Source organism: Selaginella moellendorffii, unplaced genomic scaffold (genome assembly GCF_000143415.4).
Source record: "Selaginella moellendorffii unplaced genomic scaffold, v1.0 SELMOscaffold_60, whole genome shotgun sequence".
Lineage (NCBI taxonomy): Eukaryota > Viridiplantae > Streptophyta > Lycopodiopsida > Selaginellales > Selaginellaceae > Selaginella > Selaginella moellendorffii.
This window is the reverse complement of record NW_003314321.1, coordinates 408,098-429,288: the sequence shown is the minus strand read 5'-3', so window position 1 is coordinate 429,288 and position 21,191 is coordinate 408,098. Positions and strand designations below refer to the sequence as shown.

Here is a 21,191-nt window from a genome sequence, read left to right as displayed (position 1 = left end):
CTGTTGGTTGGCTAGGGGAATCACATCACATGTTAAGTGACATCTAACTAGTCTAGTTTGCTCCCACTGGGCTTGACCCGAAGAGTAGGGTGTTAAGAGAGCAGGGCTTTCCCAATGGTGGATTGTAAGCAACTAAAGGGAACAACTTGAAAAACGATCCATAGGGTTCAAATATAGAAGAAAATGGCCCATGAATAATAGTGTTCTAATCGATTAAGGATCTTGGGATATTTGGGGTTAAGTGTCTTTGGGTTTGAATAGTACTGAGCTGGGTGACCTCCCGGGAAGTCCAAACTCAGGAGCTTACAGATAAGTTGTGTCCTTGGACCTAAACATGTCCAAACTCAGGAGCTTACAGATAAGTTGTGTCCTTGGACCTAAACATGCACTTTGACCGCTTCAGCTTTAAATCAACATCCCATAACCGATCTAACACTTTACAAACATCACAAACGTAGTCTTCTCATGTCCCCTTTGAGTGGATCAAGATATCATTAATGAAGTTAGTAGTCACCTTTGGCACATCGCAAAGAACCTCGTCCATCATTCATTGAAAAATTGCTAAAGCATTGTTTAAACCAAAGGCATCACCAAAAATTCGTAAAAACCAAATAGTGTACAAAAAGTAGTCTTAGGAATATTTTCTTCGGCCATCGGTACTTACCAGTACCCAAAAGCAAGATCTAACTTAGTGAACCAATGACTTCGCCGCAAACGATCCAAGATCAGCAGTGTGAGGAAGAGGGTACACATCCGGGATTGTCACTTCATTTAACGGACGATAGTCGATGCAGAAACGAATACTCCTATTAGGCTTCATTACAGATGAGGTTCACATGCCCAAGGACTCCATGACTTTTGAATAACACCCTTCTCCAATATCTCCTTGATGTTTGCACGTAAAATCTTGATCTTTTTGGGTGACCGACAACAAATAGGAACCTTGATTGGACGAGCATTCCTGGTTGGAATTCGATGACGTGTGGCAATCTTGGCTCTAGACGATAAGTCAAATTCAAAGAGATTACAATACTCCTTCATGAGCCAGTCAACCATTGTAGTACAAAGATTGTTGGAGGGATCGGAAAAGGGAAGAGTAGAACAAGATGGAAACATAGGAGGAAATAATAGGGTTACAAAGTAATGGAAGTAAAGGTAGAAATAAAGGGACGAAGAAATATAGAAGTGAAAGGAATGAATAAAATATAAGCAAATATGAGACAAGGGGGAGAAGCCTCAAAGTCACACTTGGCATGATTGCGCTACAACCAATCTATACCAAGAATGAGGTTGAAAGTTTGACTCAGCACCACCCACAATGACTGCAACTCAAGCTCAAAATCACCCACATGCACAACCAAGTCCGCCTCATCCCATGCACATGCATGTGTACAACCGTTGCCATAAAGAATGAAAATTAGTTCCGCTGCACAACGCAAGTGTAGATGGCAATGCATGGCAACAGGTTGAGCAATAGAAGATAAACTCGAACTTGTATCAACCAACATAGAGAGAATAATAGGAAACCTCTTTTTATAAAAATGAGCTTGGAAAGTAAACATTGGATGAACTAGTGCCAAGTGAACCCCTTAATGATACTATCGAAAGAAAGATGGAAGGATCACTGACTTATTTGTGCAAGGTCCCTCCATTACTCACGTGACTCTTTATTTCCCAGATGCATCTCGGTGTCCAGACTTTCCATTGTAGCAGCACTAACAAGACGTTGTTGACGCCAAGGTCTCCACTTAGTAAATGGAGGTCGCCAATCTGGAAAATGCTGACAACGTTGATAAGTATGACCAACTTCATCACACGCCCAACAATGAACATCAAGGCTATGACCACGTCCTTGCCCTTATCCTTGGACTCGAGCAGCAACAGCATCAACCTCCATTAGAACAGGACCATCGCCCACAGAAAGTGGAGCGGAAAGACCTGTAGTGAGAACTGGAAAAGGCGATGTCTCATAACGTTGTGCCAAGCGAAGAGCATTGTCAAGGGTGGCTGAAGCAAGTGCATGCACAAGTCCAACAAGATATTGACAAAGTGCTAGCCACAACATTCCTAACTTGATTCGCTCCGACATATTTGGCTTCGCACAAAGCAAGAGGCTTTAGAAACAAATGCCAAATTGCATTACTAACTCAAATGGCCCTTGATGAAGACGATACAATTGCTGGAAAGCATCATCACAATTGTGGCTTGTTTGAATGCACGTTTAAAGATGTCCAGAAGAACACTCAAATCCCCATGAATGGCTGTACTCAACCACTACAATGCCATTCTTTGGAGACATGTAGGAAACTCATGCAAATGTCAAACATCATCCCAAAAATGATATGTGGCAATCACCATGAAGGGATCGAACCAATAATCCAGATCATCCCCAGGATTCCCATAAAAGAACTTTAGCTGAACACAAGGATTGGCACCAAGAGCAGGAGGAGCTGTACTGCATACTGTGAATGTTGCCATCAATTGAGTTTAGTTGTTCAATTGCAATCGCATGGCATCAAGTAATTGCACCAACTATTGCTCCAGAGTCAGAGGAGGAGACTATTACTCTGCCATAAAGATGAATGAAAAAGAAATATTGCTCCAGAGTCAAAGGATGAGACTATTGCTCTGCCATGAAAATGAATGAAAAGGAAAAAACAAAAAAAGAGAAATGAGAAAAAACTAGAAGGAATAGAAGATCTAGACAATGGAAAAGCTAAATCTAAACCAAAATCCTAAAAGGAAAGAATAAAAGAAAGGAAATGGAAAAAATTAGATCTAAACGATGCAAAAGTTAAATGTAAACTAAAATTCTAAATCCAAGCACTCCTCAGAGATAATGAAAGGTGCCCCTCATTTATTGTTTTTCATTTCCACCAATATGAGTGTTTGGAATATAAAAAGGGAATATAAAAAATGTGCATATTAATTAACACAAAAACCCTAGTTTATATATAGGAGTGAGAGGTCTGGATTAAAACCAATCCACTATACACTTGGATCTCACAAAATTTTATATTATAATTAAATTTTAAATTAAGAATGTTGTCAATTATTTTTTCAGTTCTTTGAATGTTTCAATATAAACTTTTTAGAAGTAAAGAATAAAATTGAAAGAAGCTGTTTGGCTGATAAAGACTAGTCTGGAGTGGAGATGCTAGAAAAGTTTTAGATCTGGAGTAGTAGTGTGGAGTAGGAATGTGGAGATGGAAATTTCCATCACAAAATCATTAGTATTTGAAGAACGATAAATAATAATCAAGAAAAAGGTTTAGGCCTTTCCAATTCTCCAATTTTTCACTACAAATGCCACGAACGAGCTCGCCGCAACGAGGAATGCGATCCACATTCAAGCTAGTTACCGCTTGGATGCACGCACGGCAACAGCGGAAGATCACCGCGCCCTGCTGCGACAGCGCCTGGAATATTTCGAATTTCTAACCGTGTATCGCGCCACTACAGCCTTCCATATCCAGCTCCACACCACCGCGCCCTATCACCACCTCTGTGCAATCCCGTGCAAACCCTATGGCGCAGCCAAGACCAATGGGGGACAGCCCCAGGGAAACGAGATTTAGTTCGTTCCATCCTGCAATCCCAATTGCCGCGTAGGTGGAGAGGTCGCCGAGAGATTGGGCGTGGGTGGAGGGCACCGCCGTGGCTGGACGCTGCTGGTTGATGCATCGATCGCGCCAGTGACCGCCCACATCGCCGCGGGATCGTGGTGACCGCGGCTGTCACTCCCCTTTTGGTCACCTTGTTGGCCAATTGATCAAAGACGCTGGGAGACGAACATGGATGATTCTAGGGGTAGAGCGTGGAATGCAATTCAAACCTTAGAAACAGAGGTCTATAATTAACTATTGAGGATGATGAGCCTCAATGCTGCTCCTTGATTTCCGAGAGTATGAATCCATCGAACTACTGGAGGGGAATGCAAGGATTTAGCTCTTCCACCAAGCCATGCTCAGTATGGCCCTAGATTTTAAAGGAATGCACAAACATTCTCTTTTTTATTGATTGTTTTGAATCTTATAAATCTGTGCTCTACCATAAAGACCATGCCACATGACCATTCAAACAACGATACAACACTAAGTTTCCATCATCTTGAATAGCTAAAACAGATACTAATTCACAAGGTGATGGAGAACAATACTCATTTACACTCCAAATTGATGTTCCATCTATTTGATATAATACTAAATTTCCATCTGATTGGAGTCTTAATTTACAACCATATTGCCCTCCATTACCATTACCAGCTTTGAACTTTATCTCATCGTTTATCACATCCATAAATATAAGCTCACAATTATGTTGTAGAATTAATTCATAATGTTTATTTGGTGATGATTTTGTTGTACCTGGTTCCATAACTGCAAATGTATTATAATCATCTCCAGTAATAAGACCTGTATATGATATTGAACAATCATAAAAATCCTGGGGATTTATAATATCTGAAGTTTCTGACCCATTAATCTTTAAAATGTTTAAGTTTGGTATTTCTGAACCATATCTTAAATAATAGAAAACCATAAAATTTGCATTAACTATAACTATAGCATCATACCCCTTCCATGTGCTTACATCTTTGAGTACATGGTAAATAGGCCATAAACCATTTTTAAAATCATCACCAGAAGCTCCAGCAAATTTATCATATTGACCACTACAATAGCCTTGATCATTTACAGGACTTAATAACCAGGCACTTACTAACACCCTAAATGACCCAATCACATTAAAAAGGGCAAAAGCTTGTCCATAAGAATAACTATAATCTGAGTTGATACGATTCATAACTTCATCAAGGGTAGACATAATAACATCACGAGGACCACCTACAGGTATGACACCCTCTTTTCCTATATACTCAATCATACCTTCAGAATATATGCATAAAAAGGAAATCAGAAACAATATATTAATAAAACTAAATCTGGAAAACATTATTTGGTTTTCCATTTGTAAATCATATTATTTATAGGTATTTAAAAATGAAATAACATCTCCTAATAATTAAATATTTAATAAAGAAAAAATAATAACTATGTGCCTATGACCCTTAATTTATTGTTGTACTTCAATTTTAACCTTTTCTGTCATCATGTATTAAATTTAAACTATTAATTTTTATATTTCTTATTATAATATTGGTAAATTATGATTCAGTCATTAGCTATTTACAAGTCTAATAACACCCACCTAAGAAAGATGAATTATAATATAACGCATTGATGACTTTGTGATCCATTTGTTTATTAAATTCCTTTATGCCTTACATATTTGAACTTTATTCTCCTACCCTCGATGTAAAAACTATGATCTCACAATATATAAAACTCTATAAGTTGTTAAACTAAATAATAATATTTAAATACTCTTTATTATATTTAAAATTACACTACTTCCACAACTTCCCCTCAAAGTTCTTAGATTTGAAGTGTGAGTGCATGTAGGTTCCCATGGCTTTTATAAACATCTATTTATCTTGTTCAATTTTATTTTTACACTGCTTTAGTTTGTAATATTGAATTTCTCAAATACTATTTCAATGTTCTGATTAAATTTTAAGTTAAGAATTCAAATTATCTTTAGGACCAGGAAAAAGTTGTTTAGGCATCTCCAATTCTCCAATTTTTCACTACAAATGCCACGAACGAACTCACCGTGACGAGGAATGCGATCCACACAGCCATAGATATCCATGGCATCTCAACCATGTATCGCGCCACTACAGCCTTCCATATCCAGCTCCACACCAGCGCGCTGGAGCTCCCGATAGCAGCCCCTATCACCACCTGGGCTCCACTGTGCAATCCCGTGCAAACCCTAAGGTACGCGAGGTAGACGGCGCAGCCAAGAACAATGGCACACAGCCCCAGGGAGACGAGATTTAGTCCGTTCCATCCCGCGATCCCAATTGCCGCGTAGGTGGAGAGGTAGCCGAGAGATTGGGCGTGGGTGGAGGGCATTCCTGCATCAGTCTTGAGCACCGCAGTGGCTGGACGCTGCTGGTTGATGCATTGCTTGAGGAATTTGGCGTTGGCGCTGTTGACGATCGCGCCAGTGACCGCCCACATCGCCGCGGGATCGTGGCGCCATAGCACCACCGCGGCAGCCAAGCCCGTCACTCCCCATTTGGTCGCCTTGTTGGCCAATTGATCAAAGACACTAGTGGAAGGAGACATGGATGATTCTAGGGCACACATTCTAGCTAAGCAGGACTGCCCGAGTTCTTGGAACCCTAGAAACAGAGCACTATTATTAACTATGATTAGTATTAGATTAGCATTTATTGCACAAGGAAAATTCTTCTTTCTCTGCTGATAGAAGAAACAGTGGTTATTAATCAAATGTGAAGGAATTATAAATAGCTTATTTTGCACAAAGTGGAACTCACTCAATGAAAGAATACACACAAAAAGATGGAGGGCGAAAGAGAAAAAGAAAAAGAGCCAAAATGAAAATGAAAACTTTTAATACCTCCTCCTGCTGCTGCTGCTGCAGCTGCTGAATTTTGTTTCTGTTACAATCCAAGCTGCTGCTGCTGCTCCTGCTGCTCCTGATGTTCTTCCTGCTGGGGATGTTCTTCCTGGTTCCTGGATGGATGGATGATGAGAGAAAATAAAGTACCTCCCTTTGATCTTTCTTGCTGCTCTAAGGCTGTTGCTGTTGTTGCTGTGGCGGCAGTGGCTGCTGCTTGGGCGGAGTATCCTGCGAGGCGTCCGATCCTGGCGTGTGCGAGTATGGAGAAGTGTGGCCATTGGACTTCTCCTCGGATTTATCAGACGGCAATCTGGAGCCGTCGTCCGTGTCCACGGCCCTGATGTCCTCGATCATTCTCACCACGTCCTTCATCTTGGGACGCTGGTCCGGCGATGTCGCCACGCACGCCATCGCCACCTGGAGCAACTGGACCATCTCCTCCTCGATGTTCTGGTACCGCATTAGCTCCAAGTCGAACACCTCGGCGGTCCATTCCTCGCGCACCACCGACTGGACCCAGCGCGGCAAGTCGATCCCCTCGTCGTTGAGGGAGGCCTGCGTGGGAGCCTTGCCGGTCAGCAGTTCCAGGAGGAGCACCCCGAAGCTGTAGACGTCGGAGCGCTGCGTCGACTTCCTCGTCTCGGCAACTTCGGGGGCTCTGTAGCCCACGATTCTCGAGGCCGCGGAGCTGGAGTTGAATAGCTGCGCAAGGCCGAAGTCGGACACGGCAGCATCGTAGTTCTTCTTGAGGAGGATGTTGGAAGACTTGATATTTCCGTGGACGAAGTTGCTGCCACCCTGCTCGTGGAGGTACGTGATCCCGCGTGCTGCTCCCAGGGCGATGCGGACGCGCGAGACCCAGTCCAATGGAGTACGTCCAGCTCCACGACTTCCTGTTCCATGTGTGTGGAAATGGGAGTTAAGAAAACAAAACAACATCAACAGTGGATTCACGTACCGTGTAGAAGAGCAGACAAACTCCCCATTGGCATGTAGTCGTAGACCAGTAGCTTTTCATCCTTTGAAAAATAATACGCTCGGAGTGGCACCAGATTCGGATGCTGAAGCCTGCCAATCGTCTGGATCTGCTGCTCGAATTCCCTGCCCGAAATTGAAACGTCCTTCAACCTCTTCACCGCAACGACCGATCCATCTTCCAGCACTGCCTTGTAAGCTGTACCAACGCTTCCTTTACCCAAGACCTCGGCAGAAGCACGCAGGAGATCTTCCAAGTCGAACTTGTAAGGTGCGCCCTCGGAGAAGATCAGCTTGCTCTTCTCCGGTTCACCCTGTGCGAAAACCGAACGATCCGGATCCTTCACCTCCTCACCCTTGGCTTCGATAGATCTGTCAGCAGCCTTGGGAGAGCCACCCTTCCTTCTGCAGCACAGGAAGAAGAGTAGAAGCAGTAGCAGCAATGCGCCGACTACACTTCCCACGACGATCCCGACGATCGCACCAGTGCTAAGGCCCTTCTTGTGCTTCCTTCCCGGCGTGTTCGTCGTTGTTGGAGAAGTTGAAGACGGGGCTGGCGAAGGTGGCGCCGAGGAAACACAATCCTCGGCCAGCGGAGGCCCACAAATCTGGTTACCACCAAATGCATCGCTTCCAAAGGCTTGCAAAGCGGCAGGAACGCTACCATTGAGCTGGTTGTTTGCGACGCTGAATTGCTTGAGCCTGGGCAAGTTGAGACCGGCGAGACCACCCGTAAAAGAATTGTTCTGCGCGTAGAGAGTCGCCAGCCGACTGAGGTTGTTTAGTGACACTGGTATCTGCCCGTCGAAATGGTTGAAGGCCACGTCCAATCTCACTAAGCTAGGCCACACCGAGAAATCCCTGGGGAGTGGCCCCGAAAAGTTGTTGTTCTGGAGAAACATGCTCCTGAGCTGCCTCAGCCTGAGAAAATCCGCGGGGAATGGACCGGAGAGCCTGTTCATCCTGAGACTTATCACCCGGAGCTCCTCCACGCCACCAATTGATCCATTTGGAATCGTCCCAGAGAGGCTGGATCCAGGAACTCGCAGCTCTCTCACCCGACCTGTGGTGCCATTCGAGCATTTGATCCCTGTCCACTGGCACACATTCGTGTTCCTGTTCCAGCTCCTCAGCTGGTTGCCCGGATCCACAGCACTCCTGAAGGCCAGTAGCGAGGAAACGTCGTCGGCGCTGGCGATCTCCAGTAGCATAAGGAGTGCTCCACAGGCCAGCAGCATTGCAAAGAGGTAGCCATGGCCTGTTGTTCCGTTGGATCTTTCCATGGCGCTACCTATGGACTGTGTGTGAGTGACCTCACATCACCTCAGCCATTGGCTTTCCTGCAAGAAGAGGTCGCAATGTAGGTTCGTGAGCTCGCATCTTCCACAGCGCAGTGAGATTTTACTGCTGGGCTCACCGTGCTCGATGATATTTCTCTGCTGTAGCGCGCAATCCCCCTTCCACTTGTCCCTGGCAAGACGAGAAATCACTCTTGAGACACAACCGCATTGCAAATTTTCACTCGAATGCTCAGATCTAGTACCTTCTCCTGGAAATTTCGACAGATCCAGCGCTCAGCTCCTCCGATTCCATGCGCTCCGGCTCCTGCCGCGAATCCCTAGCACGCTCGTCCACACGCAAGCCAAGGGCGCCATAGCCAAGCACGAGCAATACGCGCGGCTCGCAAAAACCTCGAGCTCCTCCAAGCCGCAGTGTTAAAACTGGATTGCTGGAAGCCCTCCTCGTGTGAACGCGACCCAGCCCTGCCAGCTAGGACGCCACGCTGGCAGGTTAAAATAGCCTCCTTTCACCCTTTTTACACCACCTAACTCCTCGCCGGCTGCATCAACGGGCGATCGGTGGGAGCCACGTCATGTACACCCCATCATGGCACCATTGCATGCGTGGATGCCGCCACGGCATCTCCGCCGTCCATGTGGCGCGAGGAATATGTATGTCAGGCTTTTACCCGGCAACGGAATGTCAATGCCATCCAGGCTGGCCAGGTATGCCATCCATGACCCCCATGCACACATGCATGTATGATGGCTGGGGTAGGTCCCATGTCCCATTCAAACATCTTGTCATGTCCATGAGGATTGTGGTTCTTTAAATGAGACATTGAAAGCCCCACAACAGACTCCCTTTAATACATGGATATTCCCATCGTGTTTTAGTCCTAATTGCGCGCACTAAATGGCGCTAATTAAACTGGTGGGGCAATGGTTTTTCCACCCAGCGAGTAAAATTAAATAACCCCATGGTAACTTTGCTCTTGGCACGGTTCCGCGATGGAAGCCCTCCAACGAACCAAAGTTGGTTGGGTGGGTGTGGAATCAAATCAGTCAGGAACGAACGTTTCGAAGATCGCCCAAAGGTTGAAAGGAAGAAAAGAGGAGGAGATTAAAGGATAACTCGCCTTTACAAAAAGGCCCTTAAAATTAAAAAGGGGAAATTCTCATCTCATTCTAAGGAGAAGAGTCTCGCAGTGCTATCTTACAAAAGCACTGCCTTGGCCGAGTCCCGTGAGCGTAAGCAAAGCGAGCTGAAAAGTAGTAGCGGGGAGCTTTCCAAAGAAGAAGAAAAACCTGTGAAGATGAAAAGAATAAAACTTTGCTTAAGTTCACGAGCTCTTTTATCTCTCTAGAAGTGATCCCGTGAGCGAGGAGGGCAACTAGATTTGGAACGCAGAACTTACTCATCGATTGAACGATGGATCGGTCGTTTTGCCTTTTGCGTTCTTGGCTAAGTGGAGTAGCAGCACATATGATTGAACATACCCCGACGCGAAGTTGGCGATTTCGACCGTGGTGGCTGCGGCATAACTTTAGGCAGCTGTTTATGAAAGGCCTTGACCGCGTCGCGCACGCCATCGTCTTCATGAATGCACTTTGCCACTTCCTCGGCTCGTTGCTTCACCTGTGTGAAAAAAAAAGAGCAAAGGTTTAAACTCGTGAAAAGAAAAATCAAACAAACAAACAAAGTTGGAGGAATCCATCTACGCAATCTGTGAAGGACTAGCTACCAGCTCTCCTCTCGCTCTCAGTCTCAATCCAATGCGCAAGAAAATAAAGGAAGGATAGATACCTCGGGGGACATCATAAACTCGATGGCTTCCACAAGATTGTCCAGCGAGAGTTTGTCAATGGGAATCGGAGTAGGACCGATTCCTCTATCGTGTACGCGAGCACCCCAAAAGGGCTGGTCTCCGAAGAAAGGTACCACAGTCGTAGGACACTGTTTGCATGGAGAGAAAAATGGATGATAAAACAGAGAAAGTAGCAAATTTTTTAGAAAAAAACAACTTTACCGCGGCTTTGAGACCAGCAGCTGTTGTTCCAGCTCCACCGTGATGAACCTGGAACAAAAGTCCAGCATCCAGTTTTAAAAGAACTCAACTCAAGCGAATCGCGAATCGAGGAGAAGAAATAAACTTTGTACCACTGCAGCACATTGTGGAAACAGCCAATCGTGAGGACAGTTTTCGATGAAGTGGACAAAATCTGGATGATCGTTTTCCACTGCAGAACCAAAAACAATGCAAGTTTCTAAGCATTGATACATTGCAAAGTTTCAAAGCTTGCTTTTTTTTTGTTTTTACTTACTGCCTCGACCAATGCCACCCCATCCTTTGTCAATCAGTCCTCTCTGACGGCTTTTCTCCAGAGCGCTGATAATTGTTTCCGTGACTTTTACTGGATCCTTGACAGGCTATAGGTAGCAAGCAAACACCCAATGAATCAATGAGAAATAAAAAGGAAGATTTTTTCCAAAGACAAGACTTACCAAGCTGCCGAATCCGATGTAGACGGGCTTGCTTCCCTGTGCAAGCCATCTTACAAGATCTTCCGAGGGCTTGTAATCGTTGGCCAGGTCCAAGAAGCAATATCCCACCACATCTATACGAGGACCCCAATCTGGAATGAAAGACAAAGTTTACAAGTAGTTTACAAGTTGATTGGAACGAACCTTTGGGCTTTGGGACGAGGCATGAGCTCCAGAGATAACACGTAGGGAGATCAACTATGGAGCCCTGGCTTTTAAAGTAGGAAACAGGACGTAGCTTTAGCTTCTTCTTCCTAAAGTCATTGATCAAGCTCCTGATCCCCAGCCAGATCATCGAATCGACCACTTGGTACGAGAGCTGCGAAAAAACCATTCTTACCACGAAAAACAAAAGCTGTAAATCTTAGGCACTCACTCGATTGGCAGCAATGTTACTGAGACGAGACAGAGGATGAGGAAACTCGCTGGTGGGCCTGCAAAGATTGACAGCCCAAAACTCAGGAAAAAATACAAAGAATCGTGCAAGCTCCAGTCTCGAAGTGTGTTTTCAATAAACAGCTTACGTCCAAGGCATGGTGAAGTAGATGTGAATCGGAACATTCAATGCCTCTGCAACATGAACATGCCCTGCAAAAACATGTCTTGAAACGTACTCGGAAACATAAAAACTCTCAGGGAAAAGAAAGAAAGGTTGGAGAAAAAAAGCGTACCATACGCTGGTGGATTGGCAATAATCGCCTGAGCTCTGAATGGGACAAGCGTGTCCTCGTTTGGCTCGGTACAAGCCGGGTACAAGGAGTTTACAATGCTTTTGATCTGCTTCCTCTGGAGCTTGATTTCCTTTGGTCCGGATGGTAGAAATCCTTTATTTTTCACCATGTCTATCCTTTGCAGAAAAAAACCCAGGAAGAAAGAGCGTGTGAGGAACTGAAAAATAGAAGGCTGGAAAACCACTTACATCCCGCTAATACCTTTGGATCACCTCCTAAAGGATAAAACTCTAGTCCATGCGTCTTTACAAACTCTCGAAAGTTGACATGCGTTGCCAAGCGTACACGATGGCCGTATTTCTGATTATCACGCGAAGAAGAAGAAGATGAGAGTCTTAGGCGATAAGAGAAAAATAAAAAAACGTACTTGTAGCTCTTTTCCTATCGCGACAAAGGGCTGGATATCACCACGAGTCCCAACAATGAGCATCGCAATTTGCAGAGGAGGGATTTTCTTGTCTTCGATGTCCTGGTAAGCCGACTCTTCGTAGACAAGATAGTCGTCCAAATCCGGTAAGAATTCCAATCCTTTGTCTGCGTTGATTTCAACGGCACCTTCATCAGTAATGCTGCCGAGGCGTCGCATAAGCCGCCTCTGAGAAGACAAAGAAAAGAAAAAAAAGAATACACACACAAGTTGATACTGGAAGAGGGAAAAAAAAAAAATGTTTTATACCTTCTTGCGATGTGATATTTTGTGCTTCTTGTGAGGCTTGGCATCCTTATATTTGCCACTCTTGGAATCCAAACAAGGCTCACTGCTTGTTCGCACCAATCCTTTAGAGAGAACAGCGAAAAAAACTAAAGAACACCATAGAAAGTCTCAAAAGGAACGAACCTGGTGTTTGTGGAGGATGCAAATCACCAGCACCACCATCACCGCCATCACCAGCACCACCGTCATCGCCGCCATCACCACCACCACCACCGTCCTTTTGAGCAGTCTCGTCCAGGATCAGATTAATCGTCCCGCAAGGCATGGTGCTCGCAACTCGCAGACGACTAGAAGAATCATCCACAAACTCAGACTTGGTCATCTCCTCAATCTTCTCCACGTCTTCGGGATCCAAGCGAACAATCCCTGGCTTGCCGAGCAGTAAATCGCCGCCATCGCTGTTTAGATCTTCGGTATCCACGTAGAGCTGGCTTCTAGCATCGTCCTTACTTCCATCCACCGCAATCTCCTCCACCACTTCATCATTGCTTCCTTGATTGAGCTCGCCTGTTAAGTGCATGACACGACCACCGTCGCCATTTTCTCTCGTCCCCTTGGCCACCGTGATATCAACTTGGCGCACTCCATTCTCTTCCGGATAGCCCATTAGATCCAGAAATGTAGATCCGCTCAAACCCCAATGAATTGCCGAGCAGGGTTGGCTTTCAACTTACACCTGGAAAAGATTTTTGAGGAGCTGGGAACGAGGGCTTCTAGCTATGGAGACAAGGAACAATACCTTGGAAAAGACCCAGCTGCCGATTGGGGGATCGACCGGCTCGAGTCGACCCACCAGGCGAGCGCAGGAGAAAGACGTTGATCGCCGAGTGCCGCTGATTCTGGTTTCACGCATACGCGACACGTTTCCATGCCCACTTTAACCCTCTGGGGTGCTTTACACTAATACTCAGAAATAGTGTGCTAAGGTGTAAAAAATATATTCCTAAATTATATTTTAGATATTTCTTTGATTCGGCTTCTCTTAAACTTCCTTTGTAAATTGTTATCATTAATACAAACCATATGTAAATTTCGAGCGATCTAAAGGTGTAAAACGTATACCTAAAACATTTAGGAACTATATTTTAGAATTTTCTTTAATTCAAAGTTTGTAAATTGTTATCACTAATACAAATTATGTTTAAATTTATAATATAGATATTTATAATAAATAAATAAATATAATCAATCACCAAGGATTTTGATTAGGGGAGAGTTTGTGCTCTATTATAGCTCAAACCTTTAACCCTAAAAATGTTTCTATGTGCTTATCGATGGAATTTATCTTTTTGGCCTCCCATTACTTGTTTATTTCTTGCACTTCATTTGCATGAGTGTGTGTGCCTCTTGGGTTGCTGTGCAGCAGCTCTAATGTTTAGAAGAATCAGCCTAGCTTTACCATACTTCCTTGTGCAAAGTGTTAGAGTGACCTAAAACATATCGCACTGGATATAGTCTTTCTGTAACGGTGAACAAGCAAGTCTCACTCCATCCTTGATTGGCACATCCTGGCATGAATCCTTATTGTAGTTTAACATATCTTTATGTAGTATTTCATGTTTAATCATAAGTAATAGTACTAATTAAGAAATAAGCTTAACAAGAATTAATCTTTTAGTTTTCTATTATATCCAACTTAGAATTTATATGCACAAAATAAACATATAAAAAATAAATTTCTATATTTATTTACAGAAAAATATAGTAAAGTTAGTATTAAGTAAGATTGTTAAGTATAATGATATGATAAATCCTTTATTGCCCAAGTTCAATTATAAAGTAGACAAAAAAAAAAACATTTTTCAGTAAACAACTACCTTTTGAATCTCAATATGACATCTTACACATATCAATTACATGAATTGATTTTAGTTTTCTTGACGGTAAGTTAATTTTATATAATTTGTATGATTGATAGTAAAAGTTCTTAAAAACTTTATGAAGTACCATTATTTTATCTATACAAGATATTGCATTTTAGTAGGTTTTAAAAAGTTTTAAAAGCTTATTATTTCCTTTTTCAGGTAAATGAATTTCGGTAAACCTAAAATGTTTGGTTACAGACAAAAGGTCAGAAAATATATATATAACATACTATTTAAAGTCATAATAAACTTTATAAATTATCACTTAAATCATATCTTGTTCTTTTCTTTGATTATATGTTACACATTTATAAATTCAGTTATGTGAAGGTGGCAGGTTCGATTCCCAGAATAGGTGGCATATCCAACGGAGAGCGAGAGAGCCAATGAGAAAACAATGCGCTCTATCCAATATCGACATTAAACCAGATTGGAGGCTGGCCTTGAAGTCCGTCAAGGAACACCACACAGGAGCCGGCGTGGTGGGGACACGAGAACTAAAATCTGGAACCTCGCGGTGATCTTCTCTCTTCCAGAAACTCCAATCCCGGCGAGTGAGTGAGAGGGAGCACTTGGGAGTTTAGATCTTACGTCGGGCAATGGCGACTGCTATGGCGTGTTCGCAGCTTGTAGCAGCGGCTGTGGCTCCAACTCTAGCTGGAACTCAAAAGTCCAAGTTTTTCGGAAGCGCCATCACCACTCCCGGTGCTGCATTCTCCAATGGAAGCAGGGTCAGCATGTCCGCAGAGTGGCTCCCAGGACAGCCTCGTCCAGCCTACCTAGACGGATCAGCCCCTGGGTGAGTTTAAACTTCCAAGAGATCTAGTTTCTCATAGCTTACAAGTGAGAGCGCTTTGTCCTTCCAGTGACTTTGGATTCGATCCACTGGGACTTGGAGAAGTTCCCGACAACCTGGAACGATTCAAGGAGTCAGAGCTCATCCACTGCAGATGGGCAATGCTGGCAGTCGTAAGTACCTGGGAAACGTTTTTCTCGTAGATTGTGTGTGGATCCTCAAGCTTTGTGCGCTGCTTTCAGCCTGGATGCCTCATTCCGGAAGCTCTAGGACTAGGAAACTGGGTTGAGGCACAACAGTGGGCCGCGACTCCTGGCGGACAAGCCACGTACCTTGGAACTCCAGTCCCGTGGGGGACCCTTCCAGTGATCATTGCGATCGAGTTCGTTGCCATAGCCTTTGTCGAGTCGCGGAGGATCGGCGTGCCGAGCGCTGAGAAACGCAAGTATCCCGGCGGCGCGTTCGACCCTCTTGGATTTTCCAAGGACCCGAAGAAGTTCGAGGAGTTCAAGCTGAAGGAAGTGAAAAACGGTGAGCATTTTCTCAAAGTTGGCAGTGAACATCATACCATTTTTGCTTGCTTGCTTGCAGGTCGTCTTGCACTGCTCGCTTTCTTGGGATTCTGCGCCCAAGCAGCAGCCTATCCAGGAACAGGTCCCTTGCAGAACTTGGCCACCCACCTTGCCGATCCATGGCACAACAACATTGCCAACATCATCATCCCGCGATCAGTCATGTAAACAAAGAAACTTCTTTCTCAGTTCTTTGCAAATGAATCGCAAAAAAAAAGTGATTTTCTTACCAATATAGTGCCACCATCGCAGCACCTGCAAAAAAAAAAATTGGTAGAAAACAAGTGTCGAAAGGAAAGAAGCAAATAAAAAAGAAAAAACAAAATCGTATTATTAAAAATGGGAGAGTGTTCGTTGCCAGCCGAAAGAACGGCTTTATTCTATGTCAATAAGAATTAAGTTAGACCACGAGAACACAAAACCGGAGTACCTCATCTAGCGAGACGCCTTCACTTCCATGATCTTAATAACCGACGCAGCTCCAATGCGGTGGATAGCCACAATGGACTCACCACTGTGGCACAGATTCTTGCCTAGAGCGTAGCGAAGAGCAGCGTTGAGGATGTCGTCCGTGGACTCCGAGTCCGTAGCCTTTGCGGAGCCTTCAGCCAGCAAAGGAATCAAGCCTCTGCAAACCAAGCTGTGCCGAGCGGGCGACTCCTCGCTACACGACCACGTCAATGAGTCGGTCGTAAGCACCGGCACCGCAACCGAGAGTATGGGAACCTTGGGCCTGTACTTCGCAACGAGCTTTGCGGTGCTTCCTCCTCGGGTAAGCACCACGATCAAGGACGCTCCAATCTTGTTTGCCGTCCGAACTGCCGAAGATGCCAGGCTCTCCAAGGGACTCATCGGGAGAGCAGTCTGCTTCATGAGCTCCTTGAAGATGGTAGCGTAGTCGAGGGAGGCCTCCGCCTCGATACAAATCCGTGACATGATCTTCACAGCCATCTCTGGATATGCCCCTGCTGCTGTCTCGCCACTGAGCATCACCGCGTCGCTGCCATCCAAAACAGCGTTTGCTACGTCTGTGGCTTCGGCCCGAGTCGGCCTCGGGGACTTGATCATGGACTCGAGCATCTGCGTAGCCGTCACTACCGGTTTCCCAGCCGCATTGCACTTGTATATCATCATCTTCTGGGCCAAAAAGATCTTTTCCGTGGGGATCTCCATTCCAAGATCACCCCTGGCAACCATCACACCATCGGACTCGCGTAGAATATCATCGAAGTTCACGAGTCCTTCCTGGTTTTCAACCTGAGGCACAGCCAAGCCTTTAGAAAACAGAAAAAAAAAACTATTCTTTTACGTTACCTTAGATATGATATGGATCGCCTTCGAATGAGAACCGAGAAGCTTCTTCACAGTGACGACGTCTTGACCCTTCCGCACAAAAGAAAGTGCGATGAAGTCGATCGCATTAGGCAGCCCCCAGCCCATTATATCTTCCTCGTCTTTCTTTGTGATAGTAGGCAGATCAACGACAATCCCTGGCAAGTTGACATTTTTTCTTTCCCCGAGCATCGCCGTGTTTTCGCACCGACACCTGACCGAGGCAGTCTCTTTGTCGCACGAAAGAACAGTCAAAGTGATCGTTCCGTCGGAGCAAAGGATAGTGTTACCCGGTTCCAAGTCTTCGGCAAGCCGCTTATAGCTCATAGAAATAGTGTTAGCATCGCCTAGAATGCTATAGTCCGTGGAGATAGTAATCTCCTTTCCTTCCACCAGCTGCACGGGCTTTCCATCCTTTAGCATCCCAGTACGAATTTCTGGCCCCTGGATCGATCAAACAAAAGCTCAAATCGATCAAACAAAAGTTTAAAGAGGATAAACAAACCTTAGTGTCGAGCAGCACAGCACACATGATCTGGGTGTTGTTCATTGCGATCCGGAGATTTTCCAGCGTCTGCTGGTGATAATCGTGAGAGCCGTGAGAGAAATTAAACCTGGCAACGCTCATCCCGGCGCGGAGGAGCTTCTCCAGCATCGGGACTTCCCTGGATTTGGGCCCGAGCGTGCACACGATCTTCGTCTTGGCGATCTCCGGCTTGGCACCCCCGCCGCTCTGTAAGATCCCATCGATGTCAATGTTTGCCATAGCCGTGTATCTCTCGCTAAAACCTTTACACCTGTTCTTCCCAATGACCTACTTTATCGAAAGGATCTAAAAGGGATCTAGCCGAAAGATGCTCTCTCTCGCTCTCTCTCTAACGGATATTACCATTTCTTTGCCGATGGCGCCGATCCTCACCCGCGACGAGAGCTTAATCCTTGCGAACGAGATCTCCGACGCCTGAAACGCTGGAAAATCACGGATTTCTCTCAAGATCGACCGATCGAAGAAACAAGCGCGCGCGCGTTGCCTGGATCTCTAAAATCTTACCCCTCTCGCGAGATTTCCAGCGGCGCCGCTCAGAGCCGCGCGTCTAGAGCTCCAAGAACCAGGGCCCGCGCGGAGGAATCCCTGGGCAGCGGATTGGAGCCGCGACGCGCGTCTCATCCATTGGCGAATCATTCCCTAGGTAGAAAGAAAAACAAGAGAGGATATTTTGGCAAAGATGAAGGAATCTTTCATGGTTTGGCTTAATTGCCTCTCATTTAGATTCTCGCGCCAGAGCTAAGCTTCCCGCGACGAACAACGCCATCCATCCCGCCTTTGACATCCACGGCAGATTCACCGCGTGCTGCTCCACGATCGCCCTCCAGATCCAGTTCCAAATCACAGCGCTGGAGCTCCCGATCACCGATCCAACCGCGACCTGCGCGGAGGTGTGGAAACCCATGGAGATTCTAAGATGAGCGAGATAGGCGGCAGTGCTAAGAACAATCGCTCTGAGCGCCAGAGAGAGCACTGGATTGACGCCACTCCATCCGGCGATCTCGATTGTTGCGTACGTGGAGAGGTAGGCGAGAGACTGCGCGTGAGAGGAGGGCATTCCCGGATCGAGTCTCGCATGGTTTGCAGCGGCGATGGGGCGCTGCTGGTTGATGCATTGCTTGAGGAGCTTGGAGGTGGCGCCATTGGCGAGCGCGCCGGTGATCGCCCACATCGAGGCTGGATCGTTTTGGCGATAGAGGAGAAATCCTGTTGCTAGGCCCGTTATCGCCCATTTGCTTGTCCTGTTAGCCAACTGAATGAAGATAGACTTCCAAGTGCAAGATTCTAGGGCACCCATGCATTTCCCACATTGAAAATCGGCTTTTTGTAGAACTCAAGGTTGACGAGAGAACGTTGATGAAAGCATCTAACTGATAGCTTTGAAGAATCTCCCTATTGCTTGCATGTTCTCACAGTTCAAGAACTTCTTTGATCCAAACAACAAACATGTTAAGTTTGTTATGCTTTTAGCATGTATTTAATGTTAGATAAATCTCTAGTTATTAGAAATTCAGAATTATTCATTGGAGACAACTAAAGCATGAGAGAACCCTGTGTTGAGGTTTAATATCTAGGAAGAAATTATGAAGCCGAAGAAAATGCTTTTTAAAAACCCTAAACCCTACACCCTAAATGCAATAAAATATATTAATTATTAGGTGAACTATTGGAGATTTTATAATGGAATTCACATAAGGGATGAAATATAAGTTTGTAATGTCAGAATCAATCCATGGATTTATAGTGATCTTACTCACATTTAATAATTTTGTTGTCATGAATAATCTAATGTGAAGAATTTTTTCTTTATTTTCCATTTAAATTTACTGTGTGTGTGTATATATATATATGTGTGTGTGTACATACATTAATTTGGAATAATTTATAACATATAACATATGTATTGCAAATGCTAACCTCTAGAATTTTCAATAGTAAAATATTTTTTAAAGTTGATAAAAACAAAATTAAATAATAATTTTTATAGATATATAATATTACCCAAAAGAAACTTATTTTAATTTTTATATAAAAACACATATGTATAAGAAATTTATTATAAGAAATATAAAAACACAGTAAAATTAAGTAAATATAACATTTTAATAATTACTACTATAATTATTTACAATTGTATTGAAAAATTATTAAATAATTAAAATTAAATGCATCAATCAAATTTTGAGTAAGCCATACTTTCACAACTTTACAATATTATCAATGAAACAAAAAAGTTAGTCAATCACAATTTTTTATCATTAGTAAATCTCATGTATGTTTTTGGTTTTGATAATATATCAATAGTTTATTTTAAATGTTTTATTTTTTATATGGATATATCATTATTAATATAGTATATTATAGTAAAAGTTCTATATAAACATTAAATCACACATAGTTATTTATCAATGCTGTTGAAATAATTGAAATTCTCTTAAAACATATTTATACTTACCTTTTGGTTAACATGGAAAATTTAAATAATTTTCAAAAATTTAATAACATTAATGTTATTTTATTAAATCTAGTATCACAAAAAGTACTTAAATTATCAGAATAAGTATAAAATATTTAGGTTATTATACAATATATTATATATAAACCTTTATACATAAATGGTAGAAAAATTAATATTTTTTTTTCTAATTTTTAATTATATATATAGTAAATTTGCTAAAAGTCAAAATAGTTTTATAATTTTCCTTCATAACTTAATTAAAAGGAACACTCTAGTTTTAGAAGTTTAATATCTATATATTATTTTATTATTAAAATTATTTAATTAAAATTGTTGTTAATGATTGTTATAATAGAGAAATTATGACATAGTTTTTTTCATAAAGTTTCAAAAGTGGGATAATTAACTTTTTTATTCTTTATCACATCAATTAAAATTCACTTGCTTTTAGCTTTAAATTTATTCTATGCTCAAAAATAAAATAAAATAACATTTTGTACTGGTGGAAAGAATTCATTAGTAACAGGCCGGCGATCGCCATCTTCAATGAGAAGAGTGATATGGATTTCGATGAAGCAACCATGAAAATGACGAATTACGAGATATTATAGCATACAGGTTTATTAATTTCTTTTTTAGTTTATTTAGGCTTATTATTGTTTGTTCAAGTGGATTGGTAGCTCACGAAATTATAAAGGGTAAGGAATTCTATACTGCCATCATCTATGTATATGAGAAAGGCCAAATAGAAAAGTTGAAAAAGGTATACACCTTTGTCTTCGGGAGTAACCCATAGTCGAATGCATTTGTAAGTATTTTCGTTGTTTATTTATTAAATTTAGTAACATTTTTTTTCCAGGACGTGTTGCCTCGGGACATT

The 21,191-nt window shown here is 43.3% G+C and overlaps 6 protein-coding genes across 8 annotated transcripts; 1 reads left to right on the top strand and 5 right to left on the bottom strand.

Moving 5' to 3' along the window:
* Positions 1–3,201: 3,201 nt before the first annotated feature.
* LOC9644325 (lipid phosphate phosphatase epsilon 1, chloroplastic) lies at positions 3,202–6,460 on the bottom strand. The gene is made up of 2 exons (XM_002983829.2): positions 5,769–6,460; positions 3,202–3,484 (listed from the first exon to the last, which is right to left on the bottom strand). The coding sequence occupies exons 1-2, from the start codon at positions 6,216–6,218 to the stop codon at positions 3,395–3,397; spliced, it is 540 nt and encodes a 179-aa protein (XP_002983875.2). The 5' UTR covers positions 6,219–6,460; the 3' UTR covers positions 3,202–3,394.
* LOC9644324 (probable inactive receptor kinase At2g26730) lies at positions 6,366–9,231 on the bottom strand. Its single transcript, XM_024689103.1, has 4 exons — positions 9,014–9,231; positions 8,888–8,940; positions 7,454–8,810; positions 6,366–7,388 (listed from the first exon to the last, which is right to left on the bottom strand). Exons 3-4 carry the CDS (start codon positions 8,751–8,753, stop codon positions 6,667–6,669), a joined length of 2,022 nt encoding a protein of 673 aa, XP_024544871.1. The 5' UTR covers positions 8,754–8,810; positions 8,888–8,940; positions 9,014–9,231; the 3' UTR covers positions 6,366–6,666.
* Positions 9,232–9,873: 642 nt separating this feature from the next.
* LOC9644666 (sterol 3-beta-glucosyltransferase UGT80A2) lies at positions 9,874–13,611 on the bottom strand. The gene is made up of 15 exons (XM_024689102.1): positions 13,481–13,611; positions 12,865–13,417; positions 12,703–12,803; positions 12,394–12,621; positions 12,215–12,326; positions 11,967–12,137; positions 11,820–11,883; positions 11,672–11,729; positions 11,440–11,614; positions 11,257–11,387; positions 11,076–11,181; positions 10,912–10,991; positions 10,781–10,828; positions 10,558–10,707; positions 9,874–10,389 (listed from the first exon to the last, which is right to left on the bottom strand). Exons 2-15 carry the CDS (start codon positions 13,346–13,348, stop codon positions 10,216–10,218), a joined length of 2,082 nt encoding a protein of 693 aa, XP_024544870.1. The 5' UTR covers positions 13,349–13,417; positions 13,481–13,611; the 3' UTR covers positions 9,874–10,215.
* Positions 13,612–15,005: 1,394 nt separating this feature from the next.
* On the top strand, positions 15,006–16,255 carry LOC9644323 (chlorophyll a-b binding protein 6, chloroplastic). Its single transcript, XM_002983963.2, has 4 exons — positions 15,006–15,405; positions 15,473–15,575; positions 15,645–15,933; positions 15,994–16,255. The coding sequence occupies exons 1-4, from the start codon at positions 15,206–15,208 to the stop codon at positions 16,140–16,142; spliced, it is 741 nt and encodes a 246-aa protein (XP_002984009.1). The 5' UTR covers positions 15,006–15,205; the 3' UTR covers positions 16,143–16,255.
* Positions 16,256–16,280: 25 nt separating this feature from the next.
* Positions 16,281–18,526, bottom strand: LOC9644322 (pyruvate kinase, cytosolic isozyme). 3 transcript variants are annotated; one of them, XM_002983826.2, is made up of 6 exons: positions 18,358–18,526; positions 18,196–18,267; positions 17,812–18,039; positions 17,289–17,750; positions 16,405–17,231; positions 16,281–16,354 (listed from the first exon to the last, which is right to left on the bottom strand). In XM_002983826.2, the coding sequence occupies exons 1-5, from the start codon at positions 18,487–18,489 to the stop codon at positions 16,410–16,412; spliced, it is 1,716 nt and encodes a 571-aa protein (XP_002983872.2). In that variant the 5' UTR covers positions 18,490–18,526; the 3' UTR covers positions 16,281–16,354; positions 16,405–16,409. The 3 variants fall into 3 exon arrangements, with proteins under 3 accessions (XP_002983872.2, XP_024544873.1, XP_024544874.1); XM_024689105.1 differs by having other exon boundaries at positions 16,281–17,231; XM_024689106.1 differs by having other exon boundaries at positions 16,281–17,231; positions 18,196–18,275; positions 18,358–18,468.
* Positions 18,527–18,568: 42 nt separating this feature from the next.
* Positions 18,569–19,150, bottom strand: LOC112351322 (lipid phosphate phosphatase epsilon 1, chloroplastic-like). The gene has a single exon (XM_024688986.1). It carries the CDS (start codon positions 19,148–19,150, stop codon positions 18,569–18,571), a length of 582 nt encoding a protein of 193 aa, XP_024544754.1.
* Between the last annotated feature and the right edge of the window lie 2,041 nt (positions 19,151–21,191).